At 34.0% G+C, this 26,350-nt stretch overlaps 5 protein-coding genes across 8 annotated transcripts in view; 2 read left to right on the forward strand and 3 right to left on the reverse strand.

Annotated features, from left to right (window-relative positions):
• Positions 1-11,741, reverse strand: part of LOC108970210 (UNC93-like protein MFSD11) — a 21,294-nt gene extending 9,553 nt beyond the window's left edge. Inside the window, exon 1 of one of the 2 annotated variants that reach the window (XM_018935480.1) lies at positions 10,630-10,716. In XM_018935480.1, the coding sequence (XP_018791025.1) occupies positions 10,630-10,716 (87 nt within the window). Of the gene's footprint in view, positions 1-10,629 lie in introns of both variants that reach the window. The other variant, XM_018935479.1, reaches the window with a different exon arrangement.
• Positions 11,742-12,249: 508 nt separating this feature from the next.
• On the forward strand, positions 12,250-14,316 carry LOC108970181 (inositol polyphosphate 1-phosphatase). Its single transcript, XM_018935390.1, has 4 exons — positions 12,250-12,754; positions 12,823-12,955; positions 13,013-13,144; positions 13,209-14,316. Exons 1-4 carry the CDS (start codon positions 12,548-12,550, stop codon positions 13,835-13,837), a joined length of 1,101 nt encoding a protein of 366 aa, XP_018790935.1. The 5' UTR covers positions 12,250-12,547; the 3' UTR covers positions 13,838-14,316.
• A 542-nt stretch (positions 14,317-14,858) lies between these two features.
• On the reverse strand, positions 14,859-20,620 carry LOC108970212 (LIM and senescent cell antigen-like-containing domain protein 1). 3 transcript variants are annotated; one of them, XM_018935483.1, is made up of 7 exons: positions 20,536-20,620; positions 17,176-17,295; positions 16,800-17,105; positions 16,523-16,664; positions 16,330-16,446; positions 16,125-16,266; positions 14,859-16,059 (listed from the first exon to the last, which is right to left on the reverse strand). In XM_018935483.1, the coding sequence occupies exons 2-7, from the start codon at positions 17,277-17,279 to the stop codon at positions 15,863-15,865; spliced, it is 1,008 nt and encodes a 335-aa protein (XP_018791028.1). In that variant the 5' UTR covers positions 17,280-17,295; positions 20,536-20,620; the 3' UTR covers positions 14,859-15,862. The 3 variants fall into 3 exon arrangements, with proteins under 3 accessions (XP_018791028.1, XP_018791029.1, XP_018791027.1); XM_018935484.1 differs by having other exon boundaries at positions 20,523-20,599; XM_018935482.1 differs by lacking the exon at positions 20,536-20,620 and adding an exon at positions 20,192-20,422.
• A 286-nt stretch (positions 20,621-20,906) lies between these two features.
• LOC108970213 (bolA-like protein DDB_G0274169) lies at positions 20,907-21,582 on the forward strand. Its single transcript, XM_018935485.1, has 3 exons — positions 20,907-20,998; positions 21,058-21,272; positions 21,337-21,582. The coding sequence occupies exons 1-3, from the start codon at positions 20,935-20,937 to the stop codon at positions 21,484-21,486; spliced, it is 429 nt and encodes a 142-aa protein (XP_018791030.1). The 5' UTR covers positions 20,907-20,934; the 3' UTR covers positions 21,487-21,582.
• Positions 21,503-23,192, reverse strand: LOC108970211 (protoporphyrinogen oxidase). The gene has a single exon (XM_018935481.1). The coding sequence runs from the start codon at positions 23,079-23,081 to the stop codon at positions 21,648-21,650; it is 1,434 nt and encodes a 477-aa protein (XP_018791026.1). The 5' UTR covers positions 23,082-23,192; the 3' UTR covers positions 21,503-21,647.
• Between the last annotated feature and the right edge of the window lie 3,158 nt (positions 23,193-26,350).

The raw sequence follows: 26,350 nt of genomic DNA on the forward strand, positions 1-26,350 counted from the left end.
TATTATAACTACGTTAGCGTTGACGAATTTTATTAGTGTAATTGTCTGGGCTCCACTATCCACTATTAAACTGCTAATTTCATAACGTAATTGATCTCTTGAGTTCAACACAACTTTTTCCAGTATTAATTAAATTTTTAGTTTAGGTTCAAAAGTTCAAAACTATCTTTGGAATAAGCTACAAGCTCAAAACTTTTTAAAATTGAATTTATTGATGATATGCTCATAAAAATTTCTGCTCAAAGTGGTTGCCTTGTAAGTAGCTTAAAATGCTCTACATGTTTTGTTTACCAGATTCAGAAAGCCTAGGTATAGAATATAAGTCTGTAGGATACTAATGTAATACTATAGGACAAGTCAGAGACAAACGAACACACTCCCACGTATTTAAATAACTTTAAATTCTAAACACTTTAAATAGGCTTTTTATAAGACTTAAAATAGCCTACAGTGGGTTTCGGTTTTGGAACGTCTTTAGTTAGATCACCGCACAGTTTCGACATTTTATTCGTAAACCCTCATTGTTAAGTCTTTTGGAATGAAACCAAATGGAACCAAAATGTGTTAAGTCATGATGTTAAGATCCTCTCTGATGCCAACCGTCATTTTTTAGCTCTTCTTCTTTATATATATATATATGATATTATCGTCATTATTAGAGCTGGATGAACGACTTGCATGAGGCAAGTTTTCGAAAACTTCACGACCTCAAGGGGTTACATGGGTTTACGGGATTCAAAAATGTATTTATTGTTTTATTAAATTCCACAATACCTCTAGTATTGTCCCAAATTTTCAAGTTAATACGAGTAATAGTTTCGGAGATACAGCTAAACAGCAACACCTTAGCAAAAATTGTGTCAAATTGCTTACAAAATGGAGAAATATTTAATTGTTGCAGAGAGCATTCGACACTTCACTTGAAAAGCAAAATATGAAAATAATGAAGTGTGAAACATCCGACATACACAAAAATTCATGTAAAAATAACAAAACAATTTAAATATAATATTCATAATAAAAAAAATATAAAATAAAAAATATTTATGAGAAATTGTGAGTTGATTTGCGCACTTTGGTTATTGGTCAGTGGTTATGAAAAATACCACACAAATATTATGATATGATTCGCTTGATGCATCAAAACCGAATTCCAAAAATGCTTATACAAATTCGTTATTACTCATCGGATTGTCCAAAGCAACTCGATTTCCTGACTTACATCTATTACCAACATTTTATAACTTCACATACATATCTATATGTATAGTATATAGTTTGTTGACGTTTCAATTTCATTTACATATATCGACACTATTGCGCTGTGCATTTTACCGCAAGCCAATACTTTTGTTCCAAATATTGCACGCTTGCGCTCGAAAAGACTAAAGTAGACAACGAATCAAGTATGAAAACAAAGTATATCATAAAGCAACGAAAGAATTAATCAACTTAAAAAGGCCAAAGGTAAAATTACTGTTATTATAAAAGTAAGGTTGCTTGGTGAACGGACGGAAAACCGAACATTATATTTAAGAAGTTTTATTCTAATTGTTTTTTGAAAACATCAAACATTCCAGCCAGAACGTGTTGATGTTAACTAAACAATACCGAATAATATCGGTTACAATCATTTTAATTTTAATGGGGGTATCTTCTATAAAAAGCACACTTAGTATAACACCAAGTTTAAGCAGATAAATTACCCGAGACAAGCAATATTTTGCTAAAACAATTATTATTTGACAGTTGTGTTAACTTGCCCGGTGAACACAATCGTGTTTTCATTGCGATGTCGCTTTGTAGAGTACTAAATATAAGCTTAAAGACACGCCTAAGGGGAATTATTTTAAAAATTAATCACTGTATTTTAGCCATCCAAGATCGCATGCAACTCGAAAAATATTAAATTTTTTATTCAAACATTCTTCTGTGTTTTCTTAAAATATGTGCATATAAATAACGGGTGATCCAAGGAGAGATACACTTTTAATAGTTTTTTTGACGCGTAAGTGTCAAGATGTCATGTTATTTTTGTTCAGTTTCATTATGGAATGATTCTGCGCCTATGGCTGTAACTTGGACTTAAGTATGGAACGGCATTTTACGTCGAAATCTTAAGTTGAAAGTATACAAAATAAAGCTTATTCAGGAAATGTAGCCGTGTAGGCTCAAAGGGGATGTACACAAGAAAAAACAATGGCTTAGTCTGATTTGTGGGTCGGTGCAATCATCGGTCCATATATTTTCGTTATCACGCCCTGACAACCGACTATTTGATGCCTGAAATTAAAGCTCTTGATCCCGTCGACATTTGGTTTCAACAAGACGGCGCCACTTCCCATACATCTTATCAATCATTGGATTTATTGAGAGAACACTTCGGTGAGCAGAACGGATGGACCGCCGCTGTCAACATTTGAAAGAGATAAAATAAATGCCAAAGAATTTTCTTTTGAATGATGATAAGTAAAGATTCGCCATTAAACTTGAAGTTTAATTCAAAAAAGTAGAGAACGTCGGAAGGGATCTCCTTTTACAATATACCCTTAAAATTGGAAAACAATTGATACAGTAAATTTTGTTTTTTAATTCATCACAGTTCGAATAACCAAATTAGAAAGCCATTGAAAATGAAATCTGCTGAAGAGTACGGAAGAATCACCAATAAATTATAAACTTAAGAATTCTAAGTAGAACTTTTGTTCTTCTGTTTCATTTACTTTTCTATATGAATAGAGATAGGAAATATGGACATTTGCACTATAACAATAAATAAATAACAATCGCAATCCAAGCCAAAGTGAATGGCAGTATTACGACTGAGTGGTTGACTACTGATCTTTGACTTCGTTATTATTTCCAAATGCAGAAAACAAATATTTTTGGTGGGCTCGTCTCTGCTGCTGCTGCTGCTACTTGTTGTGGCGAGTTTGAGTTTACGTTTATGCTTATGCGAGCAAGTGTAAAAATGCACATTAGGGCGGCCCGGTTCTTTTAAGAGAAAAAAGATTAAGCAATTTTGGCAAATATTATTTTAATTAGTAATCATGTGTTATTAATGCTTATTTTTAATACTATTCCAAAAATAATCAGATATATAATATAAAGCCTGATATCTAGACCTGTCCCGAAAATGATTTTCTTTAGACTGATTCTAAAAATTATAAAATATGAAGATTTTATAATAATCGATTTAAATAAAGGGAATAATAAAGGATAAAATCTATACTTTATAGCATTTTACTCCTCAAAACTTGATTTTATAACATTTCTTCTAGATTCTGCTTGGACATTTGACTTCAAACTTAACAGACTTTGTACTACATGTAATGATCGTACTGAATTCCATCCCGTTTCATCGCAAGACCTTTGAAAAAGTGTGTCTGGCGGTGAGGTAGATTTTTCTGCTTAAAATTATTTCAAATCCAAAAACCATGAAAAGCCGATTGGTCCAGCCGTTTTGGAATTTTCGTCACCGACTCAAAAAACAGCGTTTCGAAAAATGTAAATATATTTTATGTGTAAATTTTCTAGACCAACTTCAAATTTTCGGAAAATAATCTCAAATATATATAACTACATTCGACATATACGCAAAAAAGCGACTTTTTCCAATTCACAAGTGGATACCACTTTGATAAATAATATTAACCTTTTTATATATTGAAATTAATTTCTCGGTACTAATGGAACCGACCTAATGTCTAGCACACTCGGTTACATAGTTATACTGGTGTACACAAGCGCATTCATAAATGTGAATGGCTAGAGGCAAATAGAGTTACACACCCACTTTGACGAAACAAAAACCAGTTCGACAGCAATATTACACAAAAACAAAAAAAAAAATTCAAACTTCTTTTATAATATACATACTATGTATGTGTGTGAGGATGTAGTAAAAGTAGTTATGTGCACAAGACTAAAAAATACGAAAAAAAACTGTTAAACCCGCAACGCGAATTCCAACGTGCTGCAAAAATTAAACCTGAATTTTAAGCAGTCAAATGTCGGTATATGTATGTATATTTGACTAACTGATAAATATTTATAGTGTGCACATGTGAGTCCCACGTTAGACATATGTTATTGCTTTCTCTTTCTCGGTGACCGTGAATCTTTTACGCGCTGAGCACGTGTACATTTGTATGTTACATACAGGAATATATGTATGTAAATACATATTTAATATTTATTTATTTATGAAGCAATTTTCGGCAAAACAGTAAACGAAGAATTTGGGAATTTTCTATGACTTGTTTGCCATTAAAAATTTTGTTTGTTGACATTTCAAAAGCTTTGCACTTAAGTTCATAAACTTACAAAGGAAAGTGTGCGGGAAGGAAAATGAAGCTAAAGTCATTAACATGTTTTTAGTCCACTAATGAAGAAAGTCAAAAGCTAACCACTTTTATTAGGACAGCCTAGGTTAGGTAAAATTAAAAGGTCGATCCTAAAGGGATATCACTTGGAAAGCTTACAGCGCAGGTCCGTTGCGTTACTTAAAACTTTTAAGTAACGTTCGACGTTTTCGAGCCAAATTTTGACAAAGTTACCGTCAATGGCGCGCCATGATAACCGACTATTTGATGTCTGAAATTCAAGTTCAGGATATTTGGTTTCAATAAGACGGCACCTCTCATCGCATCAATCAATGGATTTATTTTTTGAGAGAAGACTTCAGTAAGCAGATAATTTCACATGTTGGGCCTTTCGATTGGTCATCAAGATCATGTGATATCACATCGTTAGACTTCTTATAGGGAAGTCAATATGCTCGAACGAGTTATCGAAAATTTGACTCAACGGATGAACCATCTGAGACATATAATAATAATCTTCAAAAAATAAATGCCAAATAATGTTCTTTCGAATTATAATAAACATTCCCCATTAAATTTGAAGTTTATGTGTTTTTTCTTTGAAAAAGTATTGGATTACCTCTTGTATGCAGAGAAAATTTGATAGTGATCGGATCATTTGTCTCCTAGTAATCACTAGAGTAAATGTAGAAAATGTAACTTTAAGAAAAACGGGTTTAAAGATAATCTAACGATGCTGACCGAACCGAGCGGTAACCCTTTGGAAGACTGTAACTGAAAAACTCTTCGAGGTATTGAGTTATCATTTGAGTATATTATTTTTAGAGATACATATAACCCAGCGAAATATGAAATTAATATACTATTTTTTTTTAATTTCACACAAGGTGAGCCCCTTACAGTTACTTACATACTAATACTTGTGGTAATATGTATCCTACATATGTAGCTTTAGACTAAAGAATCCGGTTAGCGGTAAAAATTTACCGTAATTTCTGTTCGTAATTGCACCACGCTTGGCTTAGCACAGTCAAAAATACATATACATATGTGTGTATGTTTTTGAGCAAATGGCAGCTTGTGAAGCTTTTCAGCCAACGAAGCGGCAGCAAAGGCTACTAAAGGAAAAATATTTATGCATATTAATTGCGGAAATTTTTCTCTGTGCATGCGGTACAAAGTGCAGTTATTGCAGCAAAATCAAAAGCCAAAAATGTGATTTCAAACCAAAGCTACGCTGTAATGATAATAATTGAGAGTATATGTGTGTGTGTATATGCATGGCTAGTTACAAGCCTGAAGGTTGTTTTAAATCATTATAATTACAGCATATCCAAGCAGATAAATATGTATGTGTGTGTGTGTGTGCATGGAATTTGGTTTCGTTCATTGACTTGCAAGCCAGTTGGGCGCTTGGAGCCGTTCATTTTTACATTCACTCGCCAACGATCGACACAGCAAATGCCACAATCTTAGGCAAGCACACGCCCCACAGCCCAGATAATGCTGTAAATGGCACAAGTGAATTATAAAGAAAAGTATTTTTTATTAAAAAATTATATAATCTACTAAGTTTAAGACTTAGATTAGCCATAATTGGGAGTGGGTTTAAGCGCGGTTTTCAGCGGTAGCTTTGTCGTACATTGAAAGTTTTTAAGTCGCCTTTTAATCATTCTACATGCTTATGCACTGGTATTATATAATATTTGTTTTATTATTTAATAAATTTTCTTATAATTTTTTATATCGAAACCGGATTTTTTACTTATTTTTTTGTAATTTTACTCGACCCTAAAGTCACACAATAACTGTGGGTTAAAGCAAAGACTAACAAACAGATATACATATGTACGTACAACGATTTTAGTTTATAATTTAATAACAGGTTCTGTATTCAAGTATGCTATCAACTCATACAGTCATAATTATTTTATAACCCAGCGAATTTCTCTTCGAAGTTCTTTCTTATGATTTTGACTTAATTGCTATGTTATTTTTTGCTATGAAAATAAATTTTGTTTATATTTTATACTCTTTAAATATATTCTTATTTGATTTTTTATCATAAATAAAAGTTTTAGACGATGATTCATTTTGAGATTCCCTATTTTTTTAAAGAAAAAACACAGAAACTTTATATTAGTTCATAAAATAATAAAAATCCGTGAAGTTTTGATACTTTTGAAAAGTCCTGTTTACTTTGAACGTAAATAATGCAAGTTAATAAATAGCATTTACAAACACCTCTCCATGTTCGATATTATTAATGTTTAAAAGGCAAAACTATGAATGATTAAGCTTGCACTTGTAGCTTAAAAATACCGGATTGCTTATTGACCTTGATTGCGTTCAATGGTAACATTATTTATGTACATACAAATTCACATAAGCAAATACATTCGAATGACTTCAGTATTTTTGCAATTGCATCAACGGTAACATAAACTGTAATACACAAGTTAAAGTTAAAATATATTCCTGAAAGGATATACCATATGAAATGGTAATCATCTGTAATATAATTTGTATATACAATTAATAAATTGCTTCAAGTACGAGAAGTCTATGTGTTTACTTAAAAGAAATTGTTTTTATGTATAGTAAGATTAGAATTTTTACTATAAAATCCCAAAATCGCCAATAAAGCCGATTATTATATTATATTGTATTTAATAATTGTATGTTAAATTCATAAAAGTTACCTAATTAAATAAATATGTTTAATAATGTACTTAACAAAAGCTTATAATTATTTGATAAAATATACTGTTTTCTACAAAAATGTACATACATACTTACATACATACATGTGTATGTGTATATACTCGTGAAATACTCTGATAAGGCAATATCAAGGTTGTTTTTGTAGCGGCAGAATTTTGCAGCAATATCAGGGTAAATATAACGGTTATTAATTGATTGTAAATAATATATTTATGGCATATCGAAATTAGCTAATATCCTTGTACAGCAGCGCGAAGCGGCGATAATTACAATAACATTTGATGTACGTGTGTATGACATACGTATTTGATAAGCAAAGCATCCGATTGCAAACAGCTTTTGATTTTTTTTTTAATAAATTTTCCTACCCCATATTTTAAACGAAAAGCATTTTAAATTATTGCTCAACAAGGTGGTATCTCAAAAATTTATTGATACTACAACAACAAAAATTAGTGTCATTAAATATTTTTAGTTTTACGCTAATAAAAGTACACATAAACTTAGGTGGTGCATATATGGACCACTTGCATACAAACTACAGAAATGTTCAAATACCGTTGACATAATAGACCACCGAAGCAACAGAAAAAAGTGTTCAACTTATGTTTTACCACAGCTATAATACTATTCTTAAGTAGGAACTAGGGTTCTGGCGTTTCCCTATGTTTGCTACAAACTTCGTGGTATACTTAATATAGCCTGTTAAGGCTGTACTTATCTATGCCGTACATATTTGTATATCTTTATTCTTAATAATTTTGACTTGAATTTTTCAATCACCCCACATACTAGATGAGACGCTTGGTATTTTGAAACCAAAAATAGTTCTAAAAACTTTTTTTTCAATAACAACACACCTCGCGTGACTGGGAAACTTAAAAATGTATTAAAACTGCAATAATGAAACACAAAATACTATTCGATGGCATAATTAGTTACTATTTAGGTCAATCTTAGGTGAAGGAAAAAATAAATATTAATGATAAGGTAGTAATGAGTGCACTAGGAAATAAGGGAAATGTAGGTGTGGATTGTGTGACATCTTCATCAATTATGAAATGAATATGTACATACATACATACATACATAATAGACTTCACTGTGATAAAAAAGTAAGGTGAAGTTATCATGCTATGGCACGCTATGAATTTCTTGCGCCGGTCCACACTGTAAACATAGAATATTATTTGAGCTTTGTAATATGCGTCAAACTGTTCGTCAAGAAACGTCTTCCAATTTAGTGTATTACTTGCCAGCAAACACGACCAAAAATCTTAGTTAAATTCAACTTGTCATTGCAAGGACAATAATTGCTAATAAAGACGTTGTTTTCCTCCGTTCCCACGCCAGTCGGGTCTACGTAACCGGAACGGACCCGGATTTTTATCCGGCCAAGGACAACTCGGCAGAATTCTACTGCTACAACAACAACAACATGATCACCACGGCAGTGGAGGATCTTTCTTTAGTCGGAGATCACTCGAAACTTGAAACATTTTGTTTGCTAACAACCTAATTGATGCCCCAGAGATTCTTGGTAGTTTTGAGTTTGCTCCTACGGCATTCTCGCTGAGACAATCACGGAAACTTAAAACAACAAAGACATAGAAAAACTACGTCTTCCATGGACCTCACAACAGGATTGGTAACCATGTAAATTCACTTCACCAGAACATCGATTTCTATGGAGGCTCCCTCAGTTCATTCATCCATAATATAAAGGGCAAACTCATTCCATACCATTAATTTGATCACTGTAATACAATTGCCCTTATTATTATACTTTTTCTCTTTTTTCTTTTACTTATAAAAGTAACTGTAGTATATTGCCGATTGGGGTTAATTTGTTAAATAAATAAATAAATTATATAAAGTGGMATTTTTTAATCCTGAGGACATCCTCTATACGCCCGTACACTCGCGGCGCCAATATAATCGCAATTGTTCCAACTTTTTATATAAATGACTATAATAATTTTACGAATTTATATATATGTACCTGTGCCCAAAAAATAAGGTGACATTGTATTTATTTTGAAAATTCTTTATTTATTCTTCCAAATCAATTGCATCCCCTTCAAAGTAATCCCCACTACATGTTGTATATTATGCCAACGGATTTTCCAATCTTCGAAACACTGGTTGTAGTCACTTTCCGGGATGGCCTTCATATAAAAACGGTGTCCCCGGGGCGGTCTTTTGAGCTTGGTGAACAGCCAGAAGTCGCTCGGCGCCAGATCAGGTGAATACAGTAGTTGCGGAACGATATGGATCGAGTTTTTGGCGAAATGATCATTTTATGCAAATTCTTTGCTCAACAAATTTCTACATCGACTAATGAATATTTTGACATAAATGTGACTGACAGTACTACCACCCTAAAAAAAAAAGATAATAATTCTCCAAATTCTTCGACGCGCGCAGTTTAAATTCAAATGTCACCTTATTTGGAAATGTATGTATGTAGATATGATACATACATCTCAAACAATTTAATTTAACTATGTAAATTAAAAAAAAATATTCAAATTTAACATATGGATATAACCCACAACGCAACCCATTCTTATTTCAGAGTACTTTCAAGTTCTTATTTGCTAATTTTATATGAAATTTATTTGCGGACTACAACCACTCAATCAAGAATAATAAATTAAAGGTCTAGAATTCAATTACTGTATTGAAATTACCACTATGTACATGCATATGTAAATACATGCAACTTTCACTCGGTCACAGAATCAAGAAGGAACAACATCAATAAAATAAATAAATAATGGTACACTTGTACTTCTAAGGATTTGTTGTAGCAGACAAAAAATGGGCAGACAAGGCTGGCCTTGCTTGCTAACCACCCACTCAAATGCACACGCACACATTTCGATTTACGCAAGCAAATATCCTATTATAAAAATACGGGTTCATGGCGCTCCTTTTGCTATGAGTAACTACATTTATGAACAGGAATTGTAAATATGTACCTCTAAATAAAAAGGTTATATATAGACACATTATATACATAGATACATGTAGGCGCAAATGTTTGCTCGTGCGTGCATAATCACGCAATTCACTTTGGTTGTTTATTTTTTGTTCTAACTGTATGTAGCATAATTTTATGCTGCCCACTAATGACTAATGGACTTTGCGAGGCGGAAAACGTTAAGACGGTTTTGGCATTGTAAAAAAAGATGTCAGAAAGGTTAGTAATTTCTATATCGACCCCTTGACCTTCGTGTTATGGCATACCAACTTCTGTAAACTACGTTTAAAGATACAATACCTAGATAGATAAATAAATATATATATAGTATGTTTAAACAAGTGTTTCAAATTTTTTTTTTGTTGATTTTACATTATATTTTCTTCGACAGTAACAACACCCACACATCATGCAACCATATGTATGCACCAATGGCCAACAACAGACAACATTCATCGTCCTTCGTTTATGCCAAGGATGCGCGCAATTAAAGTCAAGGATATGGTTACGTACATATCTTTGTATGTAGTACAAGTATACGAGCGCACATCTGTGCATGAAAACCTATTTGAAGCAACTGCGACACATGCTTACCTCAATGTTACCCATAGTTTGGAAGGCCGTGAATACGAACATAAAGCCGAAGCCCAATATAATGACATTGACGAACTTCAAATCCATGTTTTAGCTTTTTTTCCAGTGCGTGCAGTAAAATTCAGTTTGATTTAAATGCAAATATTTATTAGGGGGATATTGCACTCCCACGCCAGTATAGTAAGTTGTTTGTTTAATATTGGTGGTTATGGTGGTGGGTCGATTGCAAGTGTGTGTTCACCAAACAAAATGTGTGTGGAGCAAACACTCGAGACGCTTAGACGCACGGACACACGTATGCCCACTTGAAAGAGCCTGCACTTCCGCTGTCGCTCATACGTCCTCGGCACGCTCGCAAACAGCAAATCCGTTTCAATGTGAAGGCAATGTTGACACAACCGATTTTTTAGTGTTAATTTACAAGTAAATTTACATCTAAATTATTCAATATTATTTGAAATCACGCTTCAGATACAAATTCTATACAAATGTCACGTTTCAAATTAAATCACGGGAAAATTCGTAACATCACACAATGAAAAATAGATTTTAAAACTGCACAATAAAATTGATTAGCCTTTGCGTGGTGGGTGTACTATTGAAAATAATTTGTGTGGGCGGTGACTTCCCATAGCACATATTAACTTAATATCACTGCTTAGCGGATGTTATGTATTTACTTGCATTTACGTAGCGGAATTTTTGATTAAGCAACTGTGTATACAAATGTATATTCAAGCAATATACATATAAATTTTACATAAAAACATATTTAAATTAAGATGCAAAGTGAATGTGATGTGCGTCTGACAACCGACTGGACAAAAGAAAATCAACTGCACCGACGTTACCGACAAATAACGACGCAATAGGAACACGATTTACGCGACGTTGTCAGTAGACGAAAGCAAAATGAGAACTGGAGTCAGAAGCTCCAATTCTAATATACTGTATAATAGCCCCAACCGCTGTGTTTGCCACGAGAGCGCCAACACATACAATTTCACCTAGACTTGTATAAATACGAGCGATAAGAGGCGTTTGCGCGTTGCTGCATTGTTTTTTCTCTGTTATATTTATACAATGGGGGCTGATTATACAAATTCCATGGTTTTTGGAGGTATGTATAAAAACAGAAACACCGAGGAAAATATATTGATAACGCAACAGCAAAAAGTAAATAGAAAATTGATAAAAGGTAGGGTAAAAACCATCAGACACTTCCCAATGTAGTATTGCCAGATTGACGTAAAGTTAAATAATTTTTATACAACATTTGGTATAATGTTTATGTACTAAAAGCACTATGCTTTTGTACATATGGATAAAAGAAAATTAAATATTAGAGACAAAACAAATAAGCGTATACGGCAATATGAAATAAATTTCGTGTAAATTTATTAGTAGTAACTTAAAGTTGGAATAACTTTTTTGTTGGTGTGTGCATATTAGACTACCTGCAAATGTAATTAATTTGCAGCAAATTGAAAAATTCAATATCACACTGGCAACTATATTTTTTAACATTGAGTGATACTTTGAGCATTTTATAACACTAGTTAGCTTGCCTAAAAATAGGCAATAGTTTATTAGGCACGTCTTGTACAATAATTGAACGCAATCAGGGCTATATTAAAGGAAACACTGTGCCGTATATCTTTATACACATCCATGATAATGTGAATATATATATTTTATAAACAAAAAATAAGAAAAAGAAGAGGCCATACAAAAATTCGCTTACGAATTCTCGCATTATTAAAAAAGTGTTTGACTGAGATAGTAGCAACATCTATACAATTTCGTCTGCATATTATAACACTAATTAAATTAAGACAACTATAAAATTTTAGAAAAAACAAACTTTTCATCCGACAAACACTGCCATACATATTCCACAACCAATATTATCAAAAATATGGAGCCAAATCTTGTGCAGCAACTCATCAATGCGTCGGAAAAGGCCGCTAATATAGCGCGTGTGTGTCGCTCCAATGAGACGTTGTTAAAGTTATTAGTGCAGGAAAAGACCGGACCGGAAGCGAACGCGCGCTTCGAGCATGATTTCAAAACACTTGCAGATGTTCTGATACAAGAGACTATCAAACATGATATTGGTGAGTTGGTAAGTCCATAATATTATCTGCATATTTAAAATGTTATACAATTGTGTGTACTTATGCATTACACAAGTTTCCTGCGATGCGCGAAGCTATTAATGGCGAAGAGTCACCAAATTTTACCAATGCAGATGGCGAATCGGTGACTATTGCAGTTAGTGAAACTGCTGAGGAAACAGCGCAATGTCTAGGGGCGATACTAAACGGTATATTGCTTTTTTGTTAACATTAGTTTACCAAACTATTTATTATTTTGCTTGTAGTTGAAGCGGCGGAAGTGCTTGCCAATGAAGTTCATCGCGAGGTTATATACGAAGAAGCACTTTTGGGCGAAATACCAACATTACCAGAGGATTTAGACTATGGCAATTTGGGCATATGGATCGATCCAATCGGCAAGTTTTGCATATGTTTACTATAAAAAATTAATTTGCATAACAAAATACATTTAATACACAGATGGCACCGCTGAGTATATATCTGGCGATAGCATTTTTACCGACTTTCCAGGCATTACTTCAACTGGCTTAGACTGTGTAACCGTGCTGGTGGGCGTCTACGATCGCACGAATGGCAGACCAGTGATTGGTGTTGTCTCACAGCCCTTCCACAATAAGTTGGATGAGAACCTATATCGTTCGTTGATATTTTGGGGCGTATGCTTGCCGGATTTACAAGCAAATAATTGTCAATTTGAGCGTCCGGCGCGTGATAATAGACTGGGCATATTCTCTAGTTCGGAAAATGGTGATATTCTCCAACGCATTATGGAGCTAGGTTATGAATTTGCATTTGCTGCTGGTGCAGGTCATAAAGCGCTAAAAGTTATCACCTGGGAGGTCGATTTGTATTTGTTGAGCAAAGGTTCCACATTCAAATGGGATACCTGTGCGCCACAAGCTATATTACGTTCTTTAGGTGGTGACATTTACAGTTATCGAGGAAGTATCAGTGAGTGCAAGCCAATACCACTTTGCTATCGGGAAGTTAGTGAAGAAGTGGAGAATCCTAAATGTAATAAAGATGGTTTAATTGCGGTACGAGATGTAGGATTATTGGAGGATTTACTGCAGAAATTGACAGTATAAGCATGCATGAAATAAAAATATTGAACAAAATATTAAAAGTAAGCCTTGTGTGTCCAAACAGTTTATAGACAGTTGCAAGTTGGAATTCTTGGTTACGTTTAGCTAGATATGTACATATTATATCTATGTATGTGTACATTTGATGCTATTTTATGTTGATATTCGTCTAAATGTTTGCTGCTGTTGTATTTTATATGAAATATGTTATAATTAAGCGTAATTTATTTAACAATTGCAATAACCACAATCGAGTCTGCCTACTTCAGTTTGTGATGTTTATTATTAAGCTTTTAATGAGCGTACATTGTTATTACATTTGCTTACACATATGTATTACTTCCATTAAATTAGATGTTAAAAAGCAATTTAAAAAGCAAATATTTAGCGGATTGTTCAACCAAGTACTTGTGTACATATGTGTGTTGATGAGGGTTGCAATAATATACTAAAAAACAAAATTATTGAAAAAAAAATTTAAATTTTCCAAGCTTATTATTATGTATGTAATTAAAAAACAAAAAAAAAAAAACAAAAATAAGCTGTTTACAATTTTGCTTTTTCGCATTTGCCTACATCGGGATCTACTATTTTTGTTATTCTAGCAAATGAAAATGAGATTTTACTTTTTTTTTTATTCCACTTTAAATTTTTAATTTTTGTTTAATAAAAATAATTTGTTTTTAAATAAATTTAAATTTTCAGTAAACATTAATTTTTAATCCCAAAATCATAATTACAAATTAAAAAAAAAATAATTTTTAGTCCCAAATTTTGGGATGTTCCATGCAAGATGTTGGTACTGTACTGTCAATTAAACCCGTTAAAAATTTAAAATCTAATTTCTTATCCAAAAATTTTTAACCAAAAATTTTTAACCAAATAATTTGCAACACTGTTGATAACAGCTAATGTAAAGCAGGGAAAATATTTTTAAAACTTACTTTTACGACTCTTATTTACCAGTAGTTTTAATAGAAATATATTTAATATAAAATAACACAATAAATAAAACATTCTGCAGTCATTGTTATAATCAGCTGTATTCTTGTTTCTATTACATTATTTCCAACATATAAATCGGTTTGCTTTAGCAAATACATTTAAATAAACAATTACACACATTATTACACGATACGATATTTTAAATAAAAAATAATTACATAAACACAAAATACTAATTAATTGTAATGATTGTTAAATCAATGTACGAAATGCTTTACAAATATTATAGCAAATATCGCGTACACTACTTTTAATATTATTTTAGCTGCAGTAAAGAGTTTAAATTTATTACATAAATTACAACAGACACTCTAGGGGTCGAAAATATTACGATGTCACAAAACAAAAAAAAAAAAAAAACCATAAAACTAAACTTCATAAAAATTACTTATTCAAGTTGGAGGCTGAGTAAAAGGCACAACAGCGTTGACACATATAAACAACACAGAATATTATAATTGTATGTAGACTAAAAGTGATGTCGAGAGGTTGGCAGTAGTAAATTTTCGCCTTATAATTAGACATGCAATTTTATTCGGATATGTTGGCATTTACAAAACACTTATATAATAAAATTGTTATGGAGGCTGTTTGTAAACTGTATGCTTTAAACACGCGATGCAAACTATATAGCGGCACGCGCAAACTGCCGCCTTCTGAATAAAAAAAGTTACTGTACATGTTAATAATATTGACTATTAGTTGTTGCTTTTACTAGGCACACATAAATATGTATGTATATATGTATATTGTGCTTGTGTTTTGAATTCTGACAGTGGCGATGATGGCAATATAACAGTGTTCCGTATTATAAATACAAAAAAATATCGTTTACAGGCACTTAGTTAATGCATTTTCCAAGGCTGGCCAACGGATTAGTTAGTCTTCAAAATTTTAATTATCATTTATGCTTTGCTTTATGACTTTTTTGGCCTCACTTTACATATAGTAATCATTGCGTATTAGAACGTTGCATTCACAACGTATTGTTCTAATTGTTATAAGCAGTTTTCACGCAGACATTTAGAAGTTCTTCTTCATAGACATTTCATGTGCTTTACGCAAACGTTGCCTCAATTCGTTGGGGAAACGTTCGTAGCATTTCTTGCAAACTGGCTTCTCATCATATTCATAGAATTTCGATTTCTGCGTCATTTTCATATCGCATATGGAGCAAGCGAAATGGTGCACACACCAGGCCTTATTCAACGCTGTGAACACTGTGAAAAAAACACATTGTGATTAAAAGTTTTTGTGTTAAAACAAAAGAAATTATAAAACTTACCATCACCAGCTATGACTTGATTGCAAACGAAGCACAAATTGCCAAACAATTGGTGATAATGTGTTTCGCAGTATGCTAAACCACGCTTCTCGTAGTGACGATGGCCCAAGAAAGGCTTCTCACATTTGGCGCATACGAAGTGCTGTAAATAAAAATTATAAAAAAGTCAGTTTTCATATATAAAATAATGCGTCTTCAAACTCACCTCGACGTGCCAATGTTTGCCCAAAGCGGTGACCACGCGCTCCTCGATCGGACGACGACAAGCGCCGCAAATCGGTATGCCCATCTTGTCGTGGCAGCGCAAGCAGTATAATTCGTTCTAAAAATATATATGAAAATTCGAAACAAATTAACACATTTAAATTTATATTGCAGTTCAATTTATGGAATTTTACCATATCATTGGCCGTTAAGCCGGGTCGACTCTTGACTTCACGCGCGGTTGAGTCCAATTCCACGCCACACGACGTACAATTAAAGTGATAACCATGGTAGACTTCGCCACGGAAACGCAACGGTGCATCGTCAATGACGCCACTGAAAGGAAAATATATACATATAAGTTGCAAATAAAAACCAGTTTGATAAAAACAAAAAATATAATGGCACAACAGAAATGTATGCGTCAAAAATGCATGCAATTGCTTGCGGCTGCGTTTGCATTTAACTTACTGGCACTTATGACACATATAACGACCCGTTATCTCGGCCTTCACTTTGGCATTGCACTCATGGCATAAGGCACGATTTTGATTGCGTATGAAACCGGTATCGGCCAGCTCTTTGGCACACATTTGACAACGGAAGCACTGTGGATGCCAGCTAGCGCCCATCGCCTTGATAACACGCCCGATCACGAATTCACCGCACTTATTGCAACACGGTGCGAAGAGTACATGGAAATCACGCTCACAGTACTTGCGTCCTTCGAATTCATAGAAGATGCCATCCTCGAAGGGGCGAAAGCATTGCGCACACCTGAAAAGTTATTTTAGAAATGTTTATATCTTATATTTTTATAAATTTACTTGCAAATCTCGCAACTTACACGAAACATTGTGTATGCCAGAGTTCACCGTTGGAGTTGACGATCTTCTCGTTGGGTTCGAAGCCGTCCGCACAGCGGGCACAATGCATAGCAGCTAGCGACATGTCAGCTGCTTGTACTCTGAAAGAAGAGAGAATGAAAAAAGTATATTATTATTATGGGAATATTTAAGTGAAATAGATTTGCATTCGAAATACATTTTCATTTTTGATGACATCTTGAGTTATTTCAATTTTTAATATGTACACTTTCAATGTTCAATTTACACTAAGCTAGTGTATGGCTCAGTAAGCGATTTCAAGTCATGGAAACTCTTTTTTTTTATCAAAAATGTGATTCGTCGTTCTTTTCGCGTTCAATGATTCATGATTCATTACGTCGCACATAAAATTCTTATATTTATACCCTGAACAGGGTATATTAAGATTGTCACGAAGTTCGTAAAACTCCATATTAAATAGATATGTGGATATATCATCAGCATGATGAGCTGAGACTATCAGTCTGAAATTTTGTACACGTTCCTTTCTCCCCAAGAGATGCCCAAGTAAAGGGTATTATAACCGAAGTTATCGTTTCCTTTCTTCCTCTTTTTTGACCTTAAACTTGAGCGTACATTTATTTCTGCTTTGAAGGCATACATTATTTTTGCGTGCATTCTCATATATGTATATACACATGTATGCAAATAAAGCTGTAAAAAACTGATAAGCTGGATATGCCTTCATGGCTTGTAACCAATAGTAGAGTGGGCACAGTAAATATGTTTTTGAACAAAATGAAAAAACAATTAAAATCGTAAATTAATATCTGATCCAAAATGTTTGCTTGTTATTCAATTATTCTAAACACTTTCACTAAATCGCGGCAGCTTTCAGTACTTTCACAAGTTGTTTCGCGGATGTTGTTGTTGATGTCAGCATAAAACATTTTCTAAACATTTTAGGATCCGTTTCTGATTATGCATACATACATATATTAAGCCATTTTTTATTTTATATACTTGATAATGATATGTACAACTACTCACATATATAATTATTTCTATTTAGATGTTTTGTTGTAACAGATAATATATTATATGGATATCTTTTCCAGCGCACTCAAATATATTTGTACTATGAACTTTTCCACGTACACCGTAATTTATCGAATACTACACAGTGTTTGATAAAAAATCGAGTTTAATTCACAGACATCTAAAATGATTGCATCACCACCATCAACACCAATCAACTAAATAGATGATTTTAATAATTTTTATTAATTGATGAAAATGTTCTGATTTCACTTTTGAGACTGAAAGTTGTTCGCCCACTAAATGTGTGGTAAGTAAATCAGGGCAACCTGAAGGTGTGCTAGAATAATGGAAATGAACGTGTGCTGCACGTAATGGCGTGACCGTAAAGCATATTGCAAGTAGCAAATATAACTCACACGATATCGGTGTGTTGTGGCAGCGATTGGGGCAAGCGTGAAAGATATATAATTGAAGTATTTAATCGTAGCATAAGCTACAACATAATTTATTGCCATACGTAAGCTCTGAAAGGGCATATAATGCCTACATATGTATGTAGAGATATGTTTTGTGCATGCACAGAAGTCAGAAAGACGCTTTCTGTGTTCTGCGTGTATATGAATACTCATAGTGAGGCTTCTGCTTGTGGGGAGATTACTCATAAATTGGCAGATGTTCAATGAATACCTACTGAAACATATTTTTTCTGTAACAGACCACAAATTCATTTTAGATCGAGCACAAGAGTAAATGTATGTTTATATTGCATATATATATGTACGTGTATGTTGGATTGTACAGAATTAGATCGTGTCATGTTTGGCTTTATTAAAATAATAATAAAATTTACAAAAACAGATATTCAAAAATGAATTTATATACATATACAATTTTTCGAATGCTTGACAAAAAGAAAACACAAACGATTTTATATTCCAATATCTAAAATTTAAAATCATAGTATTTTATTTGGTTTAGTGCTATGAGTGATTTTAAAACTCAAACAAAACTATCAAAAAAAAAAAAAAACGTTAATTTCGTTCGATACAGAAGCTATAATACCCTCCACCATCTCCTGCAAAGGTTTAATTATAATCGATTAGACTGTATAATATATAGTGGACCGATCGGAACAATTTGTTCGGAGATTATACCGCTAACTTGAGCAGTAATCCAATTGCGAAGATATCTTGTTAAATAAATCAGTTCAGTTTCCATGGCAACTATATATTATATAGAGACGTATATGTATTGTCAAGTAAAAAAGTTTTGCAAAAATAGACAAACGGATAAGGCTAAAGGACTACCCTTATCTGTTCAGGGTATAAAAACCCACGTATATTAAAGTGACTATGTAAGCTTTCTTGTTATGTTCTAGTGTTACGTTATTGTAATGCGCTACATTAAAAATTACATTAACATACTACAAACGTAGATATGTATATAGTTGTGTGATGAAAAATATGCTTATATTTTATAATAAATTGTGCAACGATCAACAAAACAGCGTCTGAGCTACACAAAGCTGTGGCGCTGCGTTCGTAAAACAAAAACATTAAATTATCTCACTATAAATAGAATTGTGTTGGTGGATGACGTCATTGATGAGCAAACCACCCGTAAGGCAGAAGATTTAAATAAACTTTATACATATTTTTCATGATATATAATTCAAGATCGCTTCAACATAAAGTGATTTTACTACTATGATTTTTGAACATCGCAAATATGTATATAGTTATACGTCCTCGATGTTAAAGATCAGTCAATAGCATAGTTCATATCTTAACGAAACCGTACGACTTAAGTACCGTGGGTGTCATTCATAAGAAACAAATGAATGAAACCTATTGGAATGTAGACAATCAACGATATAAGGCGCTTGACATATGTTTGTGCTCCAATTGAAAACGTTAACTTGTTATTTGTGATATTAAGGTTGTCGTTATATATAAATATGCATGTCTTATATACGATTATATATAAATTTCTTACTGCACAGGCGGCATTATGGGCGTTCACTTAATTGAAATGAAGGCAGCTTGTTAAAAAAAAAAAAATTGCACTTGTTTGATCTAGACGCTTGGCACAATTCAACTAACACACAGCACGTTTATTAGCCAACTGTTTTTCATTCGCCTTCGTATTGACCGACTTGTGGTTTAGCAAAGCTGGTAAGAGCTGATTTGTGATCTTCGCGATTAACAACCTAATTTGGCAAAAATCAACATTTTTACACTTCCGTTGTCTCTAAAGAAGACTATCGTTGAATTTTTCTTAACACATTCTTCATTTAAATCGACAGATTTTAACTAACTCCATTTACCTGTTGCACTTACTATCAAATCTATAATTTTGCTGGTACAAAATACGGAAAACAGAGAAATATTTCCAAAAATTAGCACAATACGAACGAGTTTAAAGAGAATATTAAAGAAAAATTGTCAAATTGACAAGATCTCAGGTGAAAATGATGCTGCCACCTGAGATAAGTTAGTAACGAAGGCGCCATCTGCTGGAGATTAGCGAGACTTAGTTCCTTGATTGTTTGCAATATGTCGATACTTATTTATAGACATACTATTATTAATTAATTTTTATTTGAAATATAAACATTATATGCATATATTCATTATTTTATGTTTAGAGTTGTGAAAGAGGTTAATTTTTTTTTATCAAAAATTCTTAGGTGGCAGCATGATTTGGGTATTAATGAAGAAAATAAAAACAGCTGATTGATGTTATTGTTATTAGAATACGCATTAATACAAACAGTTATGAACTTATTTCGCAGCGCTACATGTAAGTTAATTTATAAATATCAAACTTCTATATAAATATTGGCTAATGCATTCTTTTAGTAACGTTGCGCTCCGCCCAATTGCACAGAATGTCAGCCACACCTCAAACTGCGCCCGTTGAGTCAGCCATACGAGTCGCACTTACGGAGCATTTATCACCATTGCACTTGGAAGTGATTAACGAGTCCTATATGCACAACGTACCGAAAGGTTCCGAAACACATTTCAAAGTGTTGGTAGTATCTGATAAATTTGAGGAGCTCTCTTTAATAAAGGTATCGGTCCGATTTTTTTTTTTATTAAACTTTTCTTGTATAACTCGCTTATAATTAATTGCAGCGTCACCGTTTGGTGAATTCAATTGTACAAGAGAAATTGGCTGGTAATTTTGTTCATGCGCTATCTATAGAAGCTAAATCTCCCAAACAGTGGGATCCTAATTACACAGTCGAACCTACTCCAAATTGTCTTGGTGGCTTTGGCAAATAAGATTAAACGCAGCTGCTTTACACTGTTAAAATCTTTTTTGTTTTTAAACAATTAGAACTTCAATATAAATAAATAGAAAATCGCATAACAATATAATGTTACAGCCTATAACTGCATTGCCGGTATCGAACACACTACCCTACCCATTAATTTTAAACAATTTAATCATCAAAAGGCCGCAAGGATTCCACCTGAGTTCGTGCTGATAGTATAACATCATTTATACCAACTCCATCGTAAGCTGCACCACATAATGTCAACGGCAGTTTATAGTGTTTAATGTACCGTCGTATATCGGATACTCGCTGCGTATGTCCCACAGTATATTGCGGTATACATTTCCTCAATACGTGCACACGTGTCAAACGTGGTTCCTCTGCTATACCCATTACCACATCCAAATATTGCAATGCTGTGTCCAGTAGCTTTTTCGGTGTTGGATCCTTGCCGAAATTCTGCTCAAACCAACGTCCACCCATCATAACCGTAAGAATTGTATTGCCTTCCATATCGAAACAACAACTGTCAAATATAACGCCTAGTATGGGAATGCGCTCAATGGGTGGCACTAAAAAGCCAAAAGCTTTCATCTTAAGTAAATCCTTAATATTATATTGTAAGTTGACAACGGCCACATCAACATACTCTATAGCCATTAGTAAGGCTGACAAAGATGGATGTTGATTTTTTACACAGGTTGCCAACTTGTGTGTTGGAATTGATGAAATAATATGATTTGGTTCAACCTCTTGACCTTTGACGGTCATTCGAACACCGTCACGTGTGAATATGATTTCCCGGCATTCCGATGTTAGTTGAATATCAACATCCTTTTCTTGTAAGTAGTTACGTAATGTTTGCGGTAGTGTATCCAAGCCATCCGGTACTCTATACATACTCCATTTCTCCTTCTGCGATCTTTCATATAGTTTTGGCATGGCATCTCCAAATAGTCCCGCGGGAGCGGCCTTATTATTATTTCCAAATAGTTTTTCATATACCACACCTTTTATGATGCCGCCCCATTTTTGTTCTTTTTCGAACAAGTCATTCATTAGAAAACGCACACTGATTTCTTTTGCGTCACCAGCACAAATTCCACATATTAAAGGACTTATCGCATAATTAGCCAATTCAGCGCCGAAGCGCCTTTCAACAAAATCATAAATAGATTCATCAGCGAGCTTCAATTTCTTTTGACCGGCTATTAAGTCCTGTTTAATTTGGCTAATTAGTGGTTTTGAGAATGGCGGTAATGTTTTGAATATTCCACTTAAGCTATTCGGCAGCATGCACAATTGACCTTTAGCATATATCAAACGATTTTTAGCTGCCGGTTGCCACGATTTAATCGGATCGACCGGCAACTTCAATTCTTCTATTAATTGCAATGTATTAGCGCCTTGAATACCCTTCGGACGAATGGTACGTGGACCCATTTCGAATATGAAACCTTTATCTTTATGCCTTTCGGTGCGTATCCAACCACCGACGCGATGTGACGCCTCATAAACCGTTGCAGGATACCCAAATTTCTGTAGTAAATAATAAGCAGCCGATAGGCCACTCATGCCGGCGCCTAGCACAGCGGTCATTTTATTTAAGAAATAACTTGCGATATAATAGTTACTAGATGATTGTAAAAAATTGCTATCAGTTCTAAGTTCGAAGAAAAAATAAAAAAAACAAATTTGACAGCAAAGACAATCAACAGTCTTTGTTTTGTTTATGAATTATTTCCACTGTTCGGTGTCATCAGCTGTTTTTTAGGCATTGTTGAATTTACTGCCGGCAGAAAGAATACAGTGGCGTAGGTTGGAATGCTTAATTTTAAGAATTTGAAAAAGAATGGTATATTTTTAAATGCAATGAATTTTATCAACTAATTTTAATTTTTAATTTGACTTTTGGTGAACTAACTTGTGTGGATCATTTGCGAACGTCTGTTGAAAAAAATGTGTACTATCGCAGGTCTACTACAAATGGATTTTCTCAGCGCCAGGAAAGCAATAGCAAGGGTTCTTACGTGGATTAAACTTGAAACCTACATTTTCATTGGCAATTGGCTAAAAAATGTAGGTTGGCTAAGGGCAACAGTGGCATTCTTTGGCAGCTTTATAAAACCTGGTTCGTTCCAATCAAAAATGATTAAATCAGAGATGACGACAATTTTGTTATAAATAGCGTTCTTCTACTTGAATTGTGGGTACCAACTCTGACTTCCTGTGAATTATGTGACTTCTAATACTCATACATCTCATAATCGTTGGTAGGGCCGATGGTTATTATCGGGACCCTTTCCCCTGACAGTAACCGGAACGGAACCGGATTCCGGCCAAGGAAGGACTGCCAATTCGATAGAATTCTGCTGCTAAAACAACAACAACATCAGTACACTCTTTGTCTCCATTTTATTCGACTTCTTAATATTTCATCGAAGTCTCGTTTTGCGAGCTGCAAACACCTTATTGGACGAGGAACAGAGATCTAGTTGATGAATTATAAGAGCAAAGGAATCAGTGGTAACCAATTTTACTATAACTGTAGGATTGCGACTGAGAATTTATGAATTTTTAAAAACTTTAAATTCGTTTTTCTCGAATCGGTGGACCGATTGTTTTGAAATTTTCACATAACCTTCTTAGATATTTTTGTCGGGTAATCATTGAAGAAATAAGTTTTATGATAATAATTTCATTATTTAAATATACTAGATGAGTAAATTCCAAAAAATTTCGTTTTAAATAGATTTAAATTTTGACTAGTCCTTCGATCATGATAAATTTTTTTGGACCGTTGCTCTATTTATGCAAAAAAATCTTTCTCACTGCCTGATACCTTTTTCGGAGGAATTCCCAGATGTCGGCAGAGGGATCAAGGAAATCCAGATTTTTTCAAAACAACACCGATATTTACAGTAAATTATGTTCTTTGCATGAATACTTGTTTTAACTTATTTATTAAAGAAAATGTCTCTTGGAAAAAACTCCTAAGGCAATCTCCTAATCACCTCACCTCTCACCAAACCTATATGAAAATTCACTCAGCCATTTGCACACGTTAAGTGTGTGAAGTTTAATATGAGGAGGAAATGAAAACTGCATGCCGGATATGTGTCTGATTAGCCGCCGATGCAAAATGCGGTATAAACAAAGGCGCTGCGAAAAGGACGCGTTTAGCGTTAAGCGGAAGCAAAAACGGAAAGTGAAGATTTGGGAGAGAGCGACAACGGAAGTATGCAAGAACGTACGAGTTGGAGAGTGAAGTGTGTAAAGGATGTGGGTGTATGTATATATGTGAATAACGGTACGACCGACACCAGCGCGCTTTTGTGCGCCGAAAGAAAAGGATTAAAACAAAGCATAGGATAATGTTGGAAGCAGAAGCAGGCGAACACCAGAGCAAACAAATCGGCGCAAAACAAACTTAACAACAACAACAGCGATGAAATAACCGTGTAAAGCAACGAAACATGAAACAGTCAACAAAACATTGAGCGAAAGCGAATTAGAGACAAAAGCATCGTGTCGCGTCGCGTTCCACCGCGCTGTTGTCGTATCGATTCGGAAAGGTCGGCTAACAGGCGCATACCGAAAAAGCTCACAGCGACGATGACAACGTTAGCTACGATGGCCTGGAGAAAGTCTGCACCTTTCAGACTTGTATCCGCTGCCGTTGAGAAAGGTTCGTTCGTGTATGCGCTGCGTGGCCGTGTGTGTGACTAAAGCAGAGCAGTGAACAAAAAGCAAAAAATCAGAAAAAATAGTGTCAGCATAGCAAAGGAGATTTTTCCTCAACAAATACGCCCACACACACAAGCAATAAAAAGCAGTAGAAATTGAATTTTATGCTCAGTAATACCAAATAGCAAGCAAAAGTGTTGAAAATCAGTGCTGGAAAATATTTATTAAGTAAAAAGCTGCAAACGCAGCAGCAAAAATCATTTGCGCTGCAGCGCAATGTTGGCCTAATTCGAGCAGAAGTCGTAGCTGAAAAAATTTTCATGCAGTAGCAAAAGCGTGTGAAAAGCCAGCGCTCAGCAGTGTAAGCCAAACACATACATGGTACATATACCGTTGTAAAATATTTAAAAAATATTCGAAATTCAAAAAGCAACTAAAATTTATTAAGTCACAAGCTGCGAAGGACTAAGCCAGCGAAAAAATCTTCGACTGGAAATAGCAAGCAAAATTAATGCTGAAAATACAGTGAAAATTCCCAAGAAAATTTTCGGTATGTGTGTATTTGCCAGCGTGTGTAGGTATGCGTGCCTACATGCTGCCACATACACATACTCGTGTTGGTTTGTCGCGTTGTTGGCCAGCTTGCAGGGGTGTACTAGGGCTTCGTGACTAGGACACATATTTTTTTTCCAACGTCGTGCTTCGCGTATGGGCAACATCGTGTGCCCTGCTGCGCGTTGAAAACGAAACGAATTGTGCTAGTGAGTGAATGTGGCGAGTGTGCGAGCGAACGAGCGAGCGGACGAACGAACGGCAGCTCGTCAAATGTGTAGCAGACACCGCCAATACGTTTATTTGCACCTACTGGTAATGTGCAGGCATTTCTATATACATATATTTTACTGGTTATGGATAGTGGAATTTAAGCAATAATTGTGGTGAAACAAATGTAAAAAATAGTAAAGAAATAAAAAATATCAAATGTCTAAAATACGAAATACGCTACATAAAAAGGAAATGGAATTTTTAAATATAATTGAAAAGTGTGAAATAATAAAAAATATTTTTTTTCTGAAGATAATAATTTTATTTGCGCGCAAATTTTTAAAACAAAAAACTTAAGAACATAAAAAACAAAATAAAAAGAATTAAAAACATAAAGAAATTTCAAAATAAAAAAA

Source organism: Bactrocera latifrons, unplaced genomic scaffold (assembly GCF_001853355.1).
Source record: "Bactrocera latifrons isolate USDA-ARS-PBARC rearing strain unplaced genomic scaffold, ASM185335v1 scaffold_29, whole genome shotgun sequence".
Taxonomy (NCBI): Eukaryota; Metazoa; Arthropoda; class Insecta; order Diptera; family Tephritidae; genus Bactrocera; species Bactrocera latifrons.